Below are 22,506 nucleotides of genomic sequence, written 5' to 3' on the forward strand. Positions count from 1 at the left end.
TTAGCCTGTGCGGACTGCACAGGCTAATCTGTGATGACACTTAGTACGCACATGCATTATGCCCAGGTTTCTCAAAACGCGTCTCAAATGTATACCATGTACCTCAAAGTCAAAGTACAGGTTGTCACTCAGATAGCTTTATGTGTACATAATTATGTTTAAATTATTGTCGATCTACAAGTTGACTAGTTCACCCTGTGTGTAACTCGTACATTCCTTATTGTGCATGTATTTGTTTTTTACGTGACGAGGAAACTGTCAATCCGTAAGTAATCAATAATTCATAATAATTCAAAATGAGCCGTACGTTTATGAGGGCCGGATTTAATATATCGTATAAACCCTCTGAACAAAGACAATCGCAAAACTTTCGTTGCGTTGGTGGACCAACCATGTTGATTGGGTCTCTTTTTTTATTTCTTAATTCTTTATTGACTGGTTTAGTTTAATTCAATTATTTAATTCAAGTAAATGTCGTTTCATTAAGACACATTTGCAAAAACAACAAATGTACATTATTAGCTCAACAAAACAACTTTTTATTTTATAAGTGATTCCTTTTATTGCCCACGGCTATATGCGTTAATATTGATAATGATACTGTTCAGCCGTATGCGACATTATGGATTATGATACTGTTCAGCAATATGCGACATTATGGATTATGATGATGTTAAGCAATATGCGACATTATGGATTATGATGATGTTTAGCGATATGCGACATTATGGATTGTGATACTGTTTTGTCATATCTGTTATTATGGATTATGATACTGTTCAGCAATATGCGACATTATAGATTATGATACTGTTCAGCAATATGCGACATTATGGATTATGATGATGTTAAGCAATATGCGACATTATGGATTATGATGATGTTTAGCGATATGCGACATTATGGATTGTGATACTGTTTTGTCATATCTGTTATTATGGATTATGATACTGTTCAGCAATATGCGACATTATAGATTATGATGATGTTAAGCAATATGCGACATTATGGATTATGATGACGTTTAGCGATATGCGACATTATGGATTATGATGATGTTTAGCGATATGCGACATTATGGATTGTGATACTGTTTTGTCATATCTGTTATTATGGATTATGATAATGTTCAGCAATATGCAACATTATAGATTATGATGTTTAGCAAGATGCGACATTATACACTTATTTCATGGATGCGCGGTGAACAGTCAAAACTGTTTCCCAAGGTATCAGGGATGACTTTGGTACTGTTGCCCGAGGCCGATAGGCCGAGGGCAACAGTTCCAAATGTCAGCCCTGATACCGAGGGACAACAGTTTTGACTGTTCACCAAGCATCCATGAAATAAGTGCTTTATTACCTGATCAAATTTCCAACATAGAAATAACAGCAAACTTAATTTTTATTTACACACAACAGTAATCGATAAAATAAATAATTTTGACTGTTTAACTGTAAAATGACGTCATTTTTCAACGAAATGACGTCATTATTCCAGCGGGCAACAGTATATAAATATTACATGGCTGACAGGGTGACAGTAAATTTGTCAACTTGAGGAAATACTGTCAACCGAGGCGAAGCCAAGGTTGACAGTATTTTTCCGAAAGTTGACAAATTTACTGTCACCCTGTCAGACATGTAATATTTATTTTATTATACCGAATAAACTATTAAAACATGAACAATTAATATGAACCATGAACAATTTAAATATTCAATAATTGAATTTTGTTTCAGCAATGAACAACCATTAGTTTGTTGAGTGGTTCAGATTTACGGGCAGAGCAAAATGAACTTCGCTTTATTCGGCACCGACCTAGTAATCAATTTATCCCATCAATTTTCTTAGTTGTCAATTATTTCTTTAAAAATATAGATCTATTACAGAAACAGCTTTCCGTATTTTTTTTTAATCACTTGATTACGCAATTTATGACGTACTTGTGTGACGTCATTTCGGTGACGAAACATTTTGGGACAACAATATAGACGTGGTGTTTTTTTTTATTACAGTAAAATATTTGTTTAAAGCATCGAACGATCCAAACGTATTTCGGATTGTGTGTTTGTCATGCATACACCTTAAGAACAGACACTGGAAGTGTATATCGTTGTAACTTTATTGTTATTAGCATTAGATTAAAGTTGCCTTTGAGGTAAGCGTGTCGTTTATATACTAAATTGATTTTCTTTTTGATTCCTGTCAAAGCTTAAATAATGGCATTTATCTATTATAGAGCACAGTTTCAGCTGAAATCGATATTTTAATTACCAAAATACAACGGACACGCAAAACTGCGTACTGCGCATGCGCGAATGGGACAGTATAATTTTCGAACATTCCGCACGTGATTGCTAAGGCAGCGGGATACAGTATTTTTTTGTCAGTAAATTTTTTCCCGCTGGTGGCACTTGATTGCTATGGCAAGCGGGATACAGTATATTTTGGACAGTAAATTTATTCCCGCTGGGTCTGACAGTATTTCTATGTCACGATGGCCTATGGGAGTATAGCATTGTAAATAAATGTGAGGTATAATAATTCAAACTGTTGACCGGTCAACAGTTCGATATTCACCGGTAACAGTTCAAAACATTGCAATTTCTTTTTCGACGAGGAAAATAGCAAAAAAAAATAATTAATTATCATTTATATAAGACATCAGGTAATAATATAGATTATGATACTGTTCAGGCCGTAGTGCGACATTATAGATTATGATACTGTTCAGCCATATGCGACATTATGGATTATGATACTGTTCAGCCATATGCGACATTATAGATTATCATACTGTTTAGCCATATGCGACATTAATAGATTATGATACTGTTCAGCCATATGCGACATTATAGATAATCACACTGTTTAGCCATATGCGACATTATAGATTATGATACTGTTCGGCCATATGCGGCATTATAGATTATGATAATGTTTAGCAATATGCGACATTATGGATTATGATAATGTTTAGCAATATACGACTTTATAGATTATGACACTGTTCGGCCATATGCGACATTATAGATTATGATAATGTTAAGCCATAAACGACATTATGGATAATGATACTGTTAAGCCATATGCGTTATTAACGGATTATGATAATGTTTAGCCATATGCGTTATTATAAAATTATGATACTGTTTAATATTATGTTTATGATCTCTTTTAATAAATAAGATGAACTGCTTGTCTAATTCCATGGGTTAGCCTTTCGTCCATTTTTAAAACTACATATTTATCATTTTCCAATCTTAACACACTTTTTCAAGTGATCATTACTAACTCAATAAAATGTTATGTTTTATTGATATTGTACGGCGGGCCATGCCATTAATTACGGTATTTCTTTACAATGACGTGAATGTAAAGATATTGCCTTGGTACGGTTACACCAAACAGAAACGCAATATAAGCATGCTTAATTTCCCATTTAATGGCATCTACATCGTCAGCAAATATTGTACTAATAAGTTTGCTAATTATGATCTATGTAAGTGGGACTGTATGACAGTTCATCAGATAAGGGCACTGTCTTCTTTTTAAATGAAGGCGACATCACCAAGATTTCGTCTTCCTCGTAAAATTCTAAGCACTCGCGCCTCGTTTGTTCGTTGGTTCTTTGTCTGACACTTGCGTGAATTCCTTGAAATCTTTGGAGAACAGAAAAAAAACATCGAATTAAATCACTACAACTTGACTATAATATTATTACATTGTATAACAACCATATAATTTTACCAAATAAACATCGACAATTACATACCATAACCTCCATTTACAGACGGGTGACACATTTGTGAGAGTATCCACATCTCGCGACTGTCGAAGCATGGGCTGAACAAAAACATTTCACGTATATAGAGGATGTCCTGTTTAAATTATACATGTATAAACTACAAACGAATTCATTTTTTATAAGGTGAGGTAAGGTTTCAGATATTTTTCAAATACTATGGCTGTAATATCTTATATTCAAAAGTAAAATTAAACGATGTGTTCTAGTTTATAAGTTTTTTAAAGCAAAATAGTCTTTTACAAGTATTACATGGATGTATAAATGATGTATAAAAAATAATAAATGTTTTCGCAGTATCGACCTCCCGTTCACGCAGCACAATCTCGCTACTTCGTATCGCGATCTCACATTCCCACTTCGTGTTCTCGATCTACATACTATCACAATCTAGCGTTCTCGGATCGTAATTCGCTCCTTGGTAACGGGTCTTTGTTTTCTTCGGCTTGTAAACCACCGGATTACACGTGATTCAACAAAATACCGTAGCGTAGTGCATATGATGTCCGCTTGTGAACCAGAGATCATGGATTTGATCCCCACGGTGGGAGCATTCCCGGAAGTAAATCAAACTGGTTCTACACAGAAAAGGACTCAGGCTCCCGATGCAATTGAGCTTAACCCATTTATGCCTAGTGGACTCTCCTTCTAAATTGGATCAATTAACGACCAAAATTAGGGATGTCAAGTATATTTCTTTATTTAGAATATTTCTTACAGAAAGTCCTTTAAGCAAACAGCGCGTCTAATCTGGGTCTACGGTGTTTGCCAAGGCCTTTTTCTAGACGCTAGGCATAAATGGGTTAAATACTTGGGTTTAAACTAATCGCCGGTGCCGACACGCCGTACCAAACGACTTCCCATACCTTCTCTGTCTGGGATTGCCTGGTCGTGTCACATCTACATTGGTGTCCAAATCAGAGCCATTATATGTCGCGCTGTCTGGAAAATACACAAGAACATGCCAACGTATCCTTGTGCGCAAAGTACAAAAATATTTAAAATGAAGTCTCAAAGACAGAGACATTTTTGTAAAACATTTTGATGTGTATTGAGTTATTTAATCTGTTTGGTAACAGATGCCTAATTTTCATTTTTAATTGTTATAATAGGCAATTAGTACAATACATCCAAATTAATACGCTCAAGCTGTAATGGATGCCTAGTTTATAATAAGTGCAGTTGAAACATTGAATTGGCACGTTGCCGAATATTCCGACATGGGTACTTTTAAATACATCTCAGAGTGCGGACGAATTAAGAAATCATTTGCGCCAGATACACGTCATCGCAATATATCGGATGGAGGCAACGAGTGCTAACATAATGCCTAATGTACATACTTTGCTGTGTGATAAATACATTCTGAACATACATTAAATGAGCCGTGTTCTGTGAAAAGGGGGTGTAATGAATGTGCGTAAAGTATCGTTCCAGATTAGCCTGTGCAGTCCGCACATGTTAATCAGGGACAAAACTTTCCGCTTTAATGGTATTTTTCGTTTCAAGAAAGTTTCTTTTTAGCCAAAATCCACTTAAGGGCGGAAAGTGTCGTCCCTGATTAGCCTGTACTCGCTGCAACCGGCTAATCTGGGACGACACTTTACACACATGCAGTTATCCCCTTTTCACAGAGCAAGGCCCCAATACATTCGGTGTTGGGTGTCCATCCATGTGTTTTAAGTTCGAATGTTCTCATAAGTCAATTTGTTTTCTTTTCGAGTCAAAGAAATATTAAGTTATCTATAAAGAATAAATAACTAGCCGATATCAGTGTGCATTGTTAAGCCACTAATTGGCATTTATTCGAGTCGTTAATTTGGATACATACACAACCATACATTTGTTAATGTTTACCAGAAAAGGAGCACTAAGTATGAAGTATAATGTATCGGTGTAACTAATTATCATACCAGAAGATGAACAAGGGGCAAACGGTTGCAGCTCGTAATTCTTCCTACCCTCATCAACACCAACATCAATAAAGTCTTATTCACTTACTAACATATGTCTGTACTTAATATTTGACAATGAATGTTTGCATTCTGAATGCGCTTAAACAATGTTTTGCCGTACAGAAGCAACTTTTGTTTTATTCAATGCCCTCCACCGCATTACAGTGTCCGATACACGCGTTTGATCACGCATTTACATGCATTTACGGCTAATTTGTAACAACATCTTGTCCACTACAAAGTAGTACCTGCGAACCCGTCTGGGAGGGAAAGGAAGGAGTTGATTTTGGGCTCTGACATACACCACATTTCCATTGCGGTAAAACATGGACTGAAAAAGTGTGTTCAGAGAGTCTTTAATGTATTATTTAATGTGTAATATTATAATGCATTCATAATATATAATACTTTAATGTAAAATGTAGTCTTTTTGCACTCTAGAGTTATTTTAAATTCAACAGTGTCATTAATAATCTTTTGTCAAAACTGTTTAATTTATACAAAAAATCGCAATTACGATATTAATATAAATTATAATAAGAGCAAACATCAATGAATTTATACCACACACTATGAGAACATCAACATGTTCTTGTACTCAGTATTCGCGATACCAACAACGACTAGATCATACATAATCCTTTTAACAGAAGAGCATATTATACAAAATCACTTCGCCTTACATTACACTGCTTCGAGTTAAAGCGACAATATAAATGGCAATATATGATATAAAATAAGAAGAGTAACTATCGGAAAGTTTTTCCCCATTCGACATCCGGAAATTTGTAATAAGCGGAAATTCGACCTAACCGAATATAACGATGTTCAGCCGTAATAGTTCTACCAAAAAGTTATGTCATTCACCACTTGCAGTCTTCGTCAAACAAAAACTAGAGAAAAACAACAACAACATATGTTTGAGGTCCACATAAACTGCCCGAACAGTTAGTGTTTCTTCTAGCTATAACTATTCTGCATACTCCTAAGTGCAATTAAAATGCATTTAAGCCACCAATACTAAAATGAAGAACGGACCAAAAATATTGAATACAAAAAATAATTACATTTACGATAACATATGGTCCATAACGGATTTGAACAGTTCGTGGACATTTGCTTTCAAGAAGCGTTTGAGACTTGCCTAATCGATTTCTTGCGATGCAAATGTGACTCGCTGGTAGTGGCGGCAGCGGTCGTGCGCTCTTCCCTCAGCCAGTCCGGAAGTTGGCTCCGTTCGATGCCCCGAGGTTGCGGCCTCTTGGTAGGGTTCAGATGGTCCCGGCGTGAAGGGACGGGCTCGCGCTCGAGGCGAGAAGGGATGTAGTTGCTGTACAGATTATGGTCATGCGATTGTTAAAAGTTAGAAACAATTGGAAATAGAAGTTGAATGTGTTAAAATTACTTTGAATTATCCATTGCCCTCGTTCGAAACGTCAAATTTACTTGAGTCGCTGCACAGAGGTCAGTGTTTATCTTGTTCAGATCCTTCGTATAGTTTATTCTTATGCTATGCCACCACCCACAACCACACTTCAGTAAATCTATGAGGGATAGTTTTCCCGCTACAGGTCACGAACCTGCTACCGCAGAAATACTAAAACAACATTCTACTATCGCTCAATTGGTTCTCGGCTCAGGCACTACTTTAAAGTACGCCAGGTACTTAAAGTAAGCTACGATGTACATCGATTACGGAAAATATGCCTTAAGGCGCATGGTCATACTCCGGTGTACTTTTTGGTAAATTGTCAGTACCCCTTGTACTTTTAAGTAGCACTTGTGCCAAACATGACCCAAAACGAGCTCTGTCTTCACAGCTTACCTGGTGAATGTTATCCAAACATAAACATTCCTTAGTGCACATTGTATCTCAAATAAACCCAATTGTGAATGCATCTAGGACCTTGGTGTGAGAGGGAGACTCGGACTACATCGCAATGGTTCACGAGATCATTCGTGCCCCAGAAAGTGGTATCTATGTTGCTGTACTTTTCGTCCATAACATTCACCAGTTCATCGGTAAATACATATAGTATTTTTATGCTTTGATAGCCTTTTAATTGGGGCAATTGCGCTTTACCGGTACGCAACACCTAACACCTAACGCAACACCTTACACCTAACGCAACACCTAATAATCCTTTTTATCCTATATATTTCTTTAGTATCGGGGATACCGCCCCAAAACCCCCGCTTTATCGATAGTGGTAAACAACTGCGTACCGCAAAAGTGCAAACAAGCCTTTTAATTTGAACCTTGACGGTGTTAATTTCTATATTAACTTTAATGTTTTGAAAATACTTCTTGGCCAAATGCGAGTACTGGGGATTTTTTTAAAACTTATTTGAAGTCTTCTTTTCGTGTTTATGTGTTTGCTAGTTTTTTTTCTGGTGGTTCTGCTGAAGTTTCATTAGTTTATTATTTCTATTGGTTATAAAATATACTGATACCACTGCTGCATCATAAAATGATAAAATGCACTAAGTTTTTAATTAAGAGCTTTTAAATAACAACTGAAATCATACGTTTCTGAATCCAGATCGGGATAGCTTTGTCGGTTTGCCATGAAACACTCAAGACTGAATTGTACGTAAACTTCTGCGACGACTCGAGGAGTAAACAGAAATTAGCAGGTAAAATTAATTCGATCACCTCACTAAATAAGCGTGTTGGTATAAATGGCGTTGCTTGGGAATCGCAAACAGTCGTTTCTAACGCCAATGTAACGCTTTCTACGTCATATGAACCAACGTCATGACGTAAACAATCGAAAAAGGCCCGCTACATCAATACATGTATATCGATTGTAGGACAAACGGCACTCGGGCTGTTTTGTTTGCATTCCCGGACAATTGGCACCTCTTATATTTGTCGACCAAATTTTCCAACCGGACAATCGGCACCCACCTTTACAGCTGCAAACAGTCTTTAAAAGGGGGCGATTTATAAAGCCCGTCAACATTTTGTTGGACTTTGTCATATTGATTACCGTAATTACCCTTAGTTTTTGGACCTTCAAAAATAATGATATGATATTTATTTTGATTCTGAAAAGTTAGATACAAAAAATATTTAAAAAACTACATTTATACAGGTTTCCGAAAATTTAGAGACACAACATAATTGTGTCAGAAAATTAAGAGATACTGTACAATCAGATATTGATATGCAATATGTATAGCGTACATGGTTTCAACGAGTAATATCACCTGCTTGCAACACACCACGAGTATAAATTTATTTAATATACGTTTGCTCTTTATTTAAAATAATTGTACCTGTTTTATTTTCACACAGAAAGTTACTTTAAGGCTGTACTTTTACCAACGATTTCAAAGATTAGTATTCTTTTTACCGATACTTTAACACGAACTTCGACTTAATGCAAGGAAATAAAAATCTGCAGACTTATCAATTAATTATGGATGAAAAAGTCGTACCTAAATTTCTTACAAATGGTATCAAACCAATTCGCAGATAAGTCTAATTTAAATTATTTGATAACAGAACAGTTCGCCTTCTTTCAACGAATGTTTTATCGCAGCAAAGTCGAATACAGTCAATTGTCTTTAGCAGCGAAAAAAACCCATAAATGTGTGATTGCCTTTAATCACATATCAAAATTAATAATTTCGTCTCACATGTTACACATTGAATCTAGGAAACATTTTAATATTCTTTAAAACGAACGTAAATGTATTATATGTATCTCAAATATAATCGAAGACGAGTATCATTTTGTATTTGTATGTCCTCTGTATACCGATATTTGAAAATTGTATAATGACAAATTCTATTATAACCAACATAGTATGAATATATTTATACTTTTGTTAACGAATACTGACACTAAAATTCTAACGCATCACACGATATATTGTAAACAGGCTTTTACAGTGAAAACTGAGACATTGAATGCAAACGTGGAGTATTATCATGGCCTTATTGCTTTTTTTAAAACAGTGTATGTACTATTGTGGTCACTTTCGTTTCACCATGCATGTGCATGTTGCTTATTTATTGCCAGTTTCGTATAATATAACAATGAACTTGATTTGTTCAGGTTATATGTATACACTTTCTGTTGTGTTCTCTTTAATCGGGTGCCGATTGTCCGGTAGGAAAATTTCATCGGGTGCCAATAGTCCCTGGGGACCGTTTCAATAAACATCGCAGTACACATTTACGATACGATACATTTTTCGAAGATACATAATTGCTCAAGTCCATATCATATGATAATACATTTTCAGTACTTAATTAATTACATTGGCATCTCAAGCGCCGTATATATTAGACGAGCATGGCGAGCTAGTTCGTCTACTTATTAAGATAACAAAATTCTCTCGCAAGTTAAAATAGTCGTACGATCGTTTATGAAACGGCCCCCGCGGGTCGATACAATTTACGAGGTTCCGATTGTACGGGAATAAAAACAAACGCAGGGAGCCGCGCTGTCCGGATACCCAATATTTCTGTATGCTGTGTTCCCATTGTCGTGCGATCGTGCGAACCGACACAAACACCCCGGTTGGATACACGTTACTGATCGTAGAATGAGCTCGTAGTATTTCTCCGAGTTTTCAGGTCAAGATACGGTATGGTGACCGTTCCTAATGAAACGCTGTTCTCAATTGCTATCAGTTCACAACTTGACATTTACAGCAGCCTCAATTCAACACGGTCTGATCTCCGAGCGTGGCCGATGGCGAAAATCGATTTGCGAAGGTGCAATACCGGGCTCTGATTAGTCGGTAAAAATAGTCTTTTCAGACGTCACATTTCGATAAAAAGACGACAAATGGTTAAAATCAACTATTATCTAACAAAAAACAGCGAAAAAACGGTACCTTATTTTATCACTGGAGCATACCTTTAAGATTTCAGAAGGTCCAAAGGGAATATTTAGAATTATTTCACTAATGTGTCCCTACTCACTACGATAGGGTTTGTCGAATTAGTACGTTCTCGTGCTAGGAGATACGATGCTTGCCGTCCTCTACTACGATACAATACAACTTGATACAATGACCCCGATAAGCAATTAACCCTTTCCCACCAACAAGATTTAAGTTTAAAAGGCTTCATTTGCAACCCTTAGATACTGATGAGCAGCAAACTGAATAAAACCTTAAAGACTGCGTGTTACTCGCAGGCTGTTCTGGTTTTATGCTGTTTGTACATAGCCATTTTCACTTTGCCTCTGGGTGAGAAAGCGTTAATCGCAGTTGATCGTTTAATTCGTTAAATTGTACCACCATAGGTTCATGATTAAATATAATTTCCATGGGGGCGCCATTCGTGATCTACCGGGTAGTCAGAAAGCGGCATTATATTTTAATTTGAATTTAGCGATGGTTCCGCATTGTATTTATATTTAATGTAATGTGAATTTCCGTCGCAATTTCGTCGTCCCTAAAGTATATAGTTTTTACCAGGATATGGTTGTAAAATTTATCACGAGTCTTCGTGCTTAAACAAAATACTTTTGTAGTTTATGACATATTAATCCGCTTTTGTAGATCATTGTCAAAATGACTGCAGCTTTGTAAATTATTTATGTCATGCGTAAGAGGATCATCGGTTTATTATGAAAGCATCTTATCATTACAAACTTGTCATTATTGTAATAACTTCCTTTTTACATAATACAATCAGCTTGTTTGGTAATTATTTAACGACAATTCTTAATGGTTAAAGCAGAACTAATCGGTGGTTGCGTAAGAATTACTTAAGCTTAAATGATGCTGTATTTCGCATTTTTCTGTAGAAATGTTGTTACAGTTGTATGTTTAAAGTAACGTTTTGTGTATATGTATATCGTTAAACTTCTTCTTTGAGCTAAGAAGTACTATTAATATGATAATATTGCTGTCATAGCCGCGGTTCATTCATATATGGTACAGGGTACATCACGTTTCTGGTGTGCTGAAGGCATATATACAGTAATATATTACACGACCAATGCACGACAAGGAGCGTCTGTCACGACTCAGGATATAATTCTGTGATTTTGGCTACGATACATAAATTAAAGGTAATATAAAAATAATTAAATGGATGCTTTTAATTCTCTCCCCATTCCGTGAACGCCTTCTAAGCATCCCCTCTAAAGGCACCAAACACTGGCTCTGTCCAGACAATGGACTAGGGGTGGTATTCCAGAAACATCTTAAGTCATTTCTTAAATAATTTCACTTAAGTTCAAAATTACAATGCTTTTATTTCTTTACTAGATAAGGAATCACATGTTTCTGTTGTTATTCCTAAAATAACATTGGCCTAATGATGTTATTTTGATGTAATTCTTGATGCCAAACTATTGCAATAAAGAATAAATAGTCTCACCATTTACCACTTACTTATTAAGAGCTGTGTCTAGTCCCTTTGAAAGTTAAATTTAATTAAAGACCTTTCTTACTATATTCAAGTTTTAAAGGATTCATTTCCAACCTTAGATACTGATGAGCAGCAAACAGCATAAAACCTGAACATACTGCGAGTTACTCGCAGGTTGTTCTGGCTTTATTCTGTTTGCACATAGCCATTTTCACTTTGCTTCTGAGTGGGCTAGGATTAAAATAACGGCCATATCTCGTCGGAGCCCATTCTTAAAATAGCAACAAGCATCTTGTATGACTCGTATCAGATATATGTTACTGAAAAACACAGAATTATTTATCTATAATCCGTTTTTATTTATGGATTCATCCATGTAATATTTACAATGAAAAATGACGGATTCACATACCTTAAGCAGGACCTTAACAAAACAATATGGAAAAGAAGCAAAACAAAGTAGTACATTGATAGGAAATTATTCATTCACAAATTCAATTAAAAACAATATGAAATTAAAATGAGAACAACACAATATTGTTCAAGACTTGTTTAAATCTCGATACTTTTTGTCCAATTGTTTCGATCTATGTTGCTTGCTCTGGGTATGTTGAGCAAACTGTATCTCTGTGTTCAAAGTTGTGTCACACATCGGGCAGTAAAACTTGCCGCTGGGGGTTCGATAGTTGGTCACATCGATGTTTACCCTCGGCTTCAGGGGCCTTTCTGGTCTGAGTCCACCTGGAAATATATAGGGAAAAAGTGTTAGATAAATACTGCACACATTGATTTTCCCATAACTCAAAAATGGGAGACAAATATGACAAATGTCGACCAGACAATTCCGACTTGAATAAGAGATGTATCAGGGGGCTACAGCTTCTTTCAAAACACAAAATACAGAAAACAGTTTAGACCGATTTATTTAAGCTCGATTACATCAAAAGCCTGAGGCTTATTTGTAACACCCTTGATTATGTTTCCTGGGACAAGAACCAGTACTTAGTGTCTATGGGAGAGATCTGAGAATGCTCCAACCGTGGGGATCAAACCCGTGACCATCTGGTCGCTAGGCGGACACCATATCCAAAAATACAGAAATAAACCACCTTATGATTGGTGATAATGCAAAATACAAAAGATTGTCAGAAGTCGCCACTAACTTCAACGACTTTTTAATGTAGGACAACATAATTGCATATGCACTACATGTTATTCCTTTTATGAGAACAAATCCATGCGTGTTTGAATACTGTACATTGAAAAGTGAAGGAAAAGTTTGCAAGACAAACTTGCCTCTACAGACAGACAAGATGAACAGATTGACATCCATGGTGAGTTCATTAATGCCCCCTTCATTTCATAGTCATACCCAAGACTTAGCACAATACATGCACCTTACCAAAACACAAACAAGGTCACGGGGTCACTTAGTGCGTTTTAAAAATTGAGCATGGTATCCGCTGTTTTATGTGAAGACAACATGCAAAATATTCTGCGTCAATGCGACATGTGGGGTAATTCCTCACGTCTGTGACAAAGATCTAGTTATAGTGGAAGATGAACAATAAAATAAATAAATATAATTTGTAAGGATGTGCCGTATTCATAGTGTTATTATCTACAGTTGTTCTTTATCTTCAGTATAAATGTCCACTAGTAATAGTCATACAATTGTTGCAAACAGATGCTGCTTTTCTTAGAAACTGCTGTTTAATTTTTACTCTTTTTAATCCGTATACATGTAAGCCCACCTGTCAGAGCACAACATGATCACCATTTGTCTGTTGTATGTTGTGCACTGTCAACACTTTTTTGTGAAAACTAGAGGCCACAAGGTTATTCAGAAAAAGCTTGTGAACCCAGGCAGGAGAAGTGCTAATTGGTTCACTGACTGCTGTGCTATGAATTAACCCTTTGCATGCTGGGAAATTTGTCGTCTGCTAAAGTTGGAACATGGGCCATGCCGGGTCAAAAACTAGGATGCGGTGTCTCATCAGGGTCTGCGCTGTTTGCTTCAAAAAAATTCTTTAAGAAATATTCTAAATTTAGAAATAATTATACTAGACATCCCTAATTTTGGAAATAAATTGATCCAATTTAGAAGGATTCGAGAGTCCACTAGGCATAAATGGGTAAAATGGATTTTTTTGCCGTTTTCTACAGTATTTAACCCTTTCAGTGCGGGAACCGAATTTTAAAGGCCTTTGCAAACAGTTTGGATCCAGATGAGACGCCACAGAACATGGCGTCTCATCAGGATCCAAACTGTTTGCTATTCTGATAGTATCCTTTAAAAAAAATCGAAGAAAATGCTTATTTTACAAATTCAGCAGACGACATTTTAGCAGACAACAAATTTCCAAGCATGCAAAGGGTTAACCTTGTAATGACCAATGGACAGAAAAACAAATAAATGAACAAATGCGCATATACCTTCATACATCTATAAAAAAAGTTGAGTTGAAATTTCTCACACACAGCGAGTCACTTGTATATAAATTGTGTCCATTATTGAAAATTGCACCATTTTAGCTCTTTAGTGGTCAAATATACATGTACAGAAAAAGGCGCTTAAAAATTGTGTTTCAACTGACTCCACCCCACCCCCATCAAAAATTACATTTTATCAAATAACATCGTAGAAATTGTTTCCATAATTCTTCTTGCGTCGCCTGCGTGAAGCCATAGACTCCTCCTCCTCGTTATCGCTCGTCTCCTCGATAAACTCAATCGGATCTGGATTGTCGCTGAAGAAATTTGCGGGACCGTCAAAGCGTTTCGTGAATGCGTCATTCCTTGTCGGTTCCCTGTAGGGCCTAACGATGAATCCATCTGGTACCCGCATCCCTACAAGAGACAGTAGCTATCTGAGAACAGGGATTTTGATAGTCAGTTTTTAATACACTGATTTGATATACCGCATGTGATTTTTAAAGTCCATTTTAGTTGAGCTGATTGAATTAAGTGTATTGGATTTTGACAGTCTGTTAAAATGCGCTGATTAATTTTAAACTCTGATTGTTAATTCTGCACTCATAATTTCTAAATTGGTCAACATTCTGAGGAGAACAGGGATTTCACTGTGATCTGAATACTAAACTATAGGTTAAAAACACACACAAGTGTTTAAGAATCATTATGTGTTCTCAAATCAAAAAGATTTTCTTTAAAGCTAGATAAGTGAAGTGGTGCTATCCAAATACCTCACAAAATCCCTGTTTTCAAATTTCTACTCTCTCTGTCTAACCTTTACGAATGCACACATGTACACAAATTTTGGTCTAAAAATGGTCATAAGGAATGGAATGAATGATGATCTAACTAGGCGCTTTAAATACAAGAATTTTTTTCAAGCAGGGCGAAAATCAAAACCATTTAATGTACACTATTCAATGTGCCAAACAATTAATATGCAACTAAAAATGGAAGAATATTTGTAACAAAAGATGTGTTTGTCAGAAACACAATTCCCCTTTACTGCACCGCTTTGATTTATTTATTTTTGTTTTTGATTATATCCCTTTAAAAAATATTACTTCCTTTGTAAAAATGATCTGTACCTGCCAAATGATAAATAGAAATGATTTCCCTTCAAATCTTGTTACTTCCCTTGGATTTTTTTTTACCTTTGACCTTGAAGGATGACCTTGACTTTTAATTACTCAAAATGTGCAACTCCATGAGATACACATGCATGCCAAATATCAAGTTGCTATCTTCAATATTGCAAAAGTTATGGCCAATGTTAAAGTTTTCGGACATACGGACTTTAAGACAGTTCAAATGCTATATGCCACCCTACCGGGGGCATAATAAAACTAGATATGTCATAGATACAGATACGGCCATTAAACATATATAACATCAGAACATACTTTTAATGCCAATATTCGACCTGCAACCTCAGTGTTTAACCCTTTCTCACTCAGAGCCAAAGTGGAAATGACAATGTGCAAACAGCATAAATCCAAAACAGCCTGCAAGTAACTCGCAGTCTGCTCAGGTTTTATACTGTTTGCTGATCATCAGTATCTAAGGTATGGAGATGAAGCCTTAAAAACTTGAATCGAGTAAGAAAGGTCTTTAATTTATTTTAACTATTTGAATAACTACAAATGCGTGAAAACATGTAATATCCAAGTGGTACAGGGTTAAGCAAAGAAGGGACACAGATGTAGCATGTAACACACCTTGAAATCATTTGTGGCAAGCAACTTTAGAATTGCCTGATTAAAATGATGTTGCAGTTAGGATAAGCTATGCAGTGCCCTTATTTAGACAACAGTTTGTGCGACTGACTTTTTTCTGCTAGGTTTAACTTGAAAAACATTTGGATAATATGAAAGGCATATAGAATGTTCAAAATATAAAAATTGACGAAACACAACAAACAATTGACAAAAGGAAATGATGCCCAAAGAAGCTTAACATTGTGAAATTGCATAAGATTCAAAGCTAACCTTTAACTTATCTTATACATGAATTATAACAATAGTTGATAAAAATAAAGTGGTTATGTATATATACAAACAAAATGATATGAAAGAAATTCAATCTATCATTACGCATGCTGCAAACAGGTTTTACAAAACAAAATCCTGTGTCTTCATAGTGATCATAAGTGGTAAATTAATAATCCTGTGTCTTCCTAGTGATCATAAGTGGTAAATTATTTTAAAATATCATGCTGAATGACAAAGTTACAGTCCAGCCCAGCACTTTAAAGCCAAATTTGACTTTGAACTCCAAGTGTGACCTTGAACTTTTATGTAGCATGGCAAGTTAGCACGTAACATGTATAAAGATGGACTGCATTTGTTCCATATCATTTAAAATCCTTCAATATAAAGTAAAGTTAAGACTGAGTGGAAAGTTCAAATCAGACATAATAAAGGTAAACAATGAAACAAGAAATGACCCACATTGAGCAACAAGAGATGTGTTTGTCAGAAACACAATGCCCCCTATTGTGCCGCTTTGAAGCCATATATTTGACCTTTGACCTTGAAGGAAGACCTTCACCTTTCACCACTCAAAATATGCAGCTCCATGATATACACATGCATGCCAAATATCAAGTTGCTATCTTCAATATTGCAAAAGTTATCTCAAAACTTTAACCAAGGTTTAAGTTTTGGGACAGAATGACAGAGAGGCCAAAAACAATATACCCCCTATCATTCGATCCGGGGGCATAAAAATGATTTTTACAGCGTATGACGCCAGGGTAGCTCCAGAACAGCCTGCACAATCAGCAGCCTTCTCCTTGTAAGCTTTAACCCTCGCCCACTCAGAAGCAAAGTGAAGATGGCTTTGTGCAAACTGCATCAAACCAGGACAGCCTGCGAGTAACTCGCAGTCTGCTCAGGTTTTATGCTGTTTGCTGCTCATCAGTATCAAAGGTTTGTAAATAAAGCCTTATAAACTTGAATCTAGTAAGAAAGGTTTTTAATTAAATTCAACTTTCTAAGGGACTTCAAATGCGTAAAAATACGTATCTAGGTGGTAAAGGGTTAAATACGTATCTAAGTGGTAAAGGGTTAAATACGTATCTAAGTGGTAAAGGGTTAAATACATATCTAAGTGGTAAAGGGTTAAATACGTATCTAAGTGGTAAAGGGTTAAATACGTATCTAAGAGGTAAAGGGTTAAATACGCATCTAAGTGGTAAAGGGTTAAATATGTATCTATGTGGTAAAGGGTTAAATACGTATCTAAGTGGTAAAGGGTTAAATACATATCTAAGTGGTAAAGGGTTAAATACGTATCTAAGTGGTAAAGGGTAAAAGTCCCTTAAGGTTTTATGGTCTCCTTTGCAGACAGAAAAGCTGACCTGACAGCACATATGCACAGGCCAGTCTGGGACTACACAGGCAACATAAGGCAGTAGACCCATTTTTACATGACACAGTTCAAATGTACAGCGCATGGCAGTCATTAGTTACAAAAGGCCAAACGAAATATGAATGTACATATGTTAAGGCACAGGTAAGTCCAGATAGCACTAAGTTTAAATGTTTAAATGTTTGAAAAATCATATTTTTCAGAAACCAACAAATTACGGTTCATCATAACCCAAGAAACCAACTTTGACCCTAAAACTTTGACTTTAAATCATTGAAGATAATGACAAAACATGAGCACCGCATAATGGGTGCCAACGCTTGGCTGCAGGTGCAGTTTTGAATAAATGAAAGTTTGTCAGATTATTTTTTTAGGTCACAGTGACCTTCACCTTTGACCTAGTGACTCAAAAATGCGTGTGGCATGTAGAACTCATCAAGTTGCATCTACATATGAAGTTTCAAAGTTGTAGGTGGAAGCACTTTGATTTTAGAGCCAATGTTAAGGTTTATATTTAAGTTTTATATTAGAGGTAACAGTGACCTTGACCTTTGACCTAGTGACCCAAAAAAGGATGTGGCGTGTAGAACTCATCAAGGTGCATTTACATATGAAGTTTCAAAGTTGTAGGTGGAAGCACTATGATTTTAGAGCCTATGTTAAAGTTTTAAATTAGAGGTCACAGTGACCTTGACCTAGTGACCCAAAAATGGGTGTTGCTTGTAGAACTCATCAAGGTGCATCTTTACATGAAGTTTAAAAGTTGTAGGTGTAAGCACTTTGATTTCAGAGTCAATGTTAAGGTTTATTTTAAAGTTTTATATTAGAGGTAACAGTGACCTTGACCTTTGACCTAGTGACCCAAAAATGGGTGCGGCGTGTAGAACTCATCAAGGTGCATCTACATATGAACTTTCAAAGTTGTAGGTGGAAGCACTTTGATTTTAAGAGCCAATGTTAAGGTTTATATTTAAGTTTTTATATTAGAGGTAACAGTGACCTTGACCTTTGACCTAGTGATCCAAAAATGGGTGTGGTGTGTAGACCTCATCAAGGTGCATTTACATATGAAGTTTCAAAGTTGTAGGTGGAAGCACTTTGATTTTAGAGCCTATATTAAAGTTTTATATGAGAGGTCACAGATACCTTGACCTTTGACCTAGTGACCCAAAAATGGGTGTTGCTTTTAGAACTGATTAAGGTGCATCTACATATGAAGTTTCAAAGTTGTAGGTGGAAGCACTTTGATTTCAGAGCCAATTTTAAGGTTTATATTAAAAGTTTTATATTAGAGGTAACAGTGACCTTGACCTTTGACCTAGTGACCCAAAAATGGGTGTGGCGTGTAGAACTCATCAAGGTGCATCTACATATGAAGTTTCAAAGTTGTAGGTGGAAGCACTTTGATTTTAGAGCATATGTTAAAGTTTTATATTAGAGGTCACAGTGACCTTGACCTTTGACCTAGTGACCCAAAAATGGGTGTAATGTGTAGAACTCATCAAGGTTCATCTACAAATGAAGTTTCAAAGTTGTAGGTGGAAGCACTTGGATTTGAGAGCCAATGTTCAAAAGGGTAACAAAATGTTAAGGTTTGGGACACGACACAACGAGCTGGCTATGACAATGACTCGGGTTTTCTCCGAAAACAGCCGAGCTAATTATCACATGCTTTATTTGAAAAGAAGACCCTATAAAATTCACTCAAAAAGCCTTGATAAGTTGATAGCATTCACTCCAAAGTCTTAACAAATTAATAAAATTTACTCAAAAGCCTTGACAAGTTGATAAAATTCAATAAAAAGTCTTGACAAGTTGATAAAATTCACTCAAAAGCCTGGACAAGTTGAGCCCTTACCTGGCCTGAGCATGTTGCGTCCCTCTACTATAAGCCCCCCTTCCGGAACGATCTTGTTCTCGGTGCCCTTTATTTTGTCACGTGCCGCACGAGACTTGTGTTTCTGGCCCGCAACATGGATGTCCAAGATTTCTTGAGATGTGACCCGGACGTTGCAGATATTACACACAAAGTTGCCACTGAAATGATGGTATACAGTGATTTCTTGAGATGAGACCCGAACGTTGCAGATATTACACACAAAGTTGCCACTGAAATGATGGTATACAGATGTGACCCGAACGTTGCAGATATTACACACAAAGTTGCCACTGAAATGATGGTATACAGTGATTTCTTGAGATGTGACCTGAACGTTGCAGATATTACACACAAAGTTGCCACTGAAATGATGGTATACAGTGAATTTCATTCGGTAGCTTATTTGGCCATAGTAGATGTTCATCTTGCATTTGTTTAAAAAAAATATATTACATATATATAATGTTATATCTGCTAACCTTTTTATCATATTGGAGTATTAGATGAAAATTGTTGAAATTAACCCCTTTTACCTAGACATAGATACGTATTTTTACACATTTGTAGTCCTTTTCAATGTTAAATTTAATTAAAGACCTTACTTACTAGATTAAAGTTTTAAAGGCTTCATTTCCAACCCTTAGTTACTGATAAGCAGCAAACAGTATAATAACATATACATCCTTACAGTTGTAAACAAAAAACAAGTACATGTAAATACTGAATCAGAATCTGTCATCAGCTACATGGACCAGAATTATAGAAATGCATCCTGAGGATGTTTTTAAATAAACAATTCTTATACTGTCTAAAAAAAGAAATACCGGTATTTTTAAAATTGGAATAGAAAAGAATTGTTTTGATTTTGAGAAAAGCTTCAAATGAACAACCTCTATATACACCAGTCCATTCTTTATTCTAAAGTCTATAAATGGGTGGGTGAAGACGGGCCCTAATCCTCTGACTATTATAAAGGCACTGAACAAGGTCAATTGGGCTTAGATGGAGACTGACAACGTTTCCTTAACAACTTAACTTACAGCTGTTCTTCTGGCATGTTGGCCTGTTTGAGTCGTTTCTGATGGTTCTTTCCAGAGTAGTGTTGCTCAGCCTGCTGTTCAGAGGAGAATTCCACGCAGCAGAGCTTGCAGAAGTCTGAGTCTTGTAAGTGCAGTGTAACCCTGGCCTGTGGGTCACATGGGTGGGTGGGGAAGGAGAGAAGAGTTGGAAGGTGAGGCATAATTGACACATATATAAGTTGCACAGGTTTGAACTTTGAACATATAATTATCATCTCTCTAAGAGGCTGTAAGTCATTGTTGTGCATATTTAGGGTTGAGTGCGAAACGGTTGTTGTTTAGCACAATTTCAGGAAATACAGTAAATACCCTTCGGCTCCGAATCGTCGAGACCAGACAAAAATCTGTCAATGAAACTTAAATGTATACAATAAATAGTTAATTTGCAGTCTTGAAGTTTTGCACTTACTAAATAACTGTCTGTTTTAAAACAGTTCCAATGATAACTTATCAATAAGACTTGATAAAACTGAGCTTTTTTAAGTCCCACAAACAGTTATCAGTGTGACAACTGTAACAACCCTTGGGAAGTGAAGCCAAATGACAAAAAATGCTATGAATATGAAGCAATCAAATATTGGTCCCTAAAAGAAACTTTGAACAGACAAAATATTCAAGACCAGCAACTGTTACTTTTCAGTTTCATTCTCCACTCTTAACATGCTGATGACATGTACAGGCTCCCAAAAGATGATATTGTTAAAAATGTAGTTACGTTACATTGTCCAACAAAATTTAAGAAATTCTTCACGTTAAAATTATCAAAAGCAAGAATAGTTGAAACAGTTTTCTTAATGTTAAAATTATCAATAGCAAGAATAGTTGAAAACTTTTGCTTTAAGACTTCAAACAGTCTAATTGTGCAAATTACGCTATAAACTTTATACCAAAGCCTTAAATGTGTTTGCTTTGAGGTAAATTCAGGTTTATAAAGGTGTACAAAGGTATTTGATTTAAGAACTTTTAATAGGTTAAATAATTTTGAATTTGGTTTAGATCAACTGTCTTTAAGCAACTTTTCAGACACTGTTAAAAGATACATTTTCTTGGCAAATTATCTTCTATTGTTGGATAAAATAACGTTTTTGTTTATCTCTGTAAGCATTGAATCTAAGTTGAAGAAAATGATAAAACAGAGTCTTGCAACTTCCTATAAATCCTGCATTTCCTTGTAATTTGTTCATACCAACTTAAATATCAATGGTTGGGCATAGAAACATTGTATCTATTCTCACATAACAGTACTTTTGTACTAAACCATTCAATTTCAGACTAGAAACAATTCAACAAATAATTTGTTTGTAATTTTACTTTTACTATTTGTTTCTTCAACTTAAAATCATATACTTTGCACATAATATGCTACATGAATGTTAAATGTGTGTTCCCATAAGAAAATTGAGCATGAAACTACTGTATCTAGTAAAGAAATGTGTCGTGTTCTGGGAAAACTGGGCTTAATGCATGTGCGGAAAGTGTCATCCCAGATTAGCCTGTGCAGTTTGCACAGGCTAATCAGGGACAACTCTTTCCGCCTTAACTGGATTTTTGTGTAGAAGAAACTTCCTTCAAACTAAAAATACTATAAAAGCGG

The 22,506-nt window shown here is 35.9% G+C and overlaps 2 protein-coding genes across 4 annotated transcripts in view; both read right to left on the minus strand.

Annotated features, from left to right (window-relative positions):
- Positions 1-3,429: 3,429 nt before the first annotated feature.
- Positions 3,430-6,091, minus strand: LOC127831966 (uncharacterized). The gene is made up of 4 exons (XM_052357061.1): positions 6,013-6,091; positions 4,676-4,751; positions 3,783-3,850; positions 3,430-3,679 (listed from the first exon to the last, which is right to left on the minus strand). The coding sequence occupies exons 1-4, from the start codon at positions 6,077-6,079 to the stop codon at positions 3,492-3,494; spliced, it is 399 nt and encodes a 132-aa protein (XP_052213021.1). The 5' UTR covers positions 6,080-6,091; the 3' UTR covers positions 3,430-3,491.
- A 6,351-nt stretch (positions 6,092-12,442) lies between these two features.
- Positions 12,443-22,506, minus strand: part of LOC127882070 (fibroin heavy chain-like) — a 46,890-nt gene continuing 36,826 nt past the window's right edge. For 2 of the 3 annotated variants that reach the window (XM_052430491.1, XM_052430490.1), the window contains exons 7-10: positions 20,874-21,019; positions 19,813-19,991; positions 14,731-14,957; positions 12,728-12,848 (exon numbers count right to left, since the gene is read on the minus strand). In XM_052430491.1, coding sequence (XP_052286451.1) covers positions 14,737-14,957; positions 19,813-19,991; positions 20,874-21,019 — 546 coding nt within the window. In that variant the 3' untranslated portion in view covers positions 12,728-12,848; positions 14,731-14,736. Of the gene's footprint in view, positions 12,849-14,730; positions 14,958-19,812; positions 19,992-20,873; positions 21,020-22,506 lie in introns of all 3 variants that reach the window. The other variant, XM_052430492.1, reaches the window with a different exon arrangement.

This window comes from Dreissena polymorpha, chromosome 5 (assembly GCF_020536995.1).
Source record: "Dreissena polymorpha isolate Duluth1 chromosome 5, UMN_Dpol_1.0, whole genome shotgun sequence".
Classification (NCBI taxonomy): Eukaryota; Metazoa; Mollusca; class Bivalvia; order Myida; family Dreissenidae; genus Dreissena; species Dreissena polymorpha.

Bases quoted from the DNA above. Each gene is read 5' to 3' on its own strand.
- LOC127831966 (XM_052357061.1), bottom strand. From the start codon at position 6,079: ATGGAAATGTGGTGTATGTCAGAGCCCAAAATCAACTCCTTCCTTTCC. The intron at 4,752-6,012 runs GTACTACTTTGT...TGTATTTTCCAG, and splicing joins CCTCCCAGACGGGTTCGCAG to ACAGCGCGACATATAATGGC. The intron at 3,851-4,675 runs GTATGGGAAGTC...GTTTTTGTTCAG, and splicing joins GGCAATCCCAGACAGAGAAG to CCCATGCTTCGACAGTCGCG.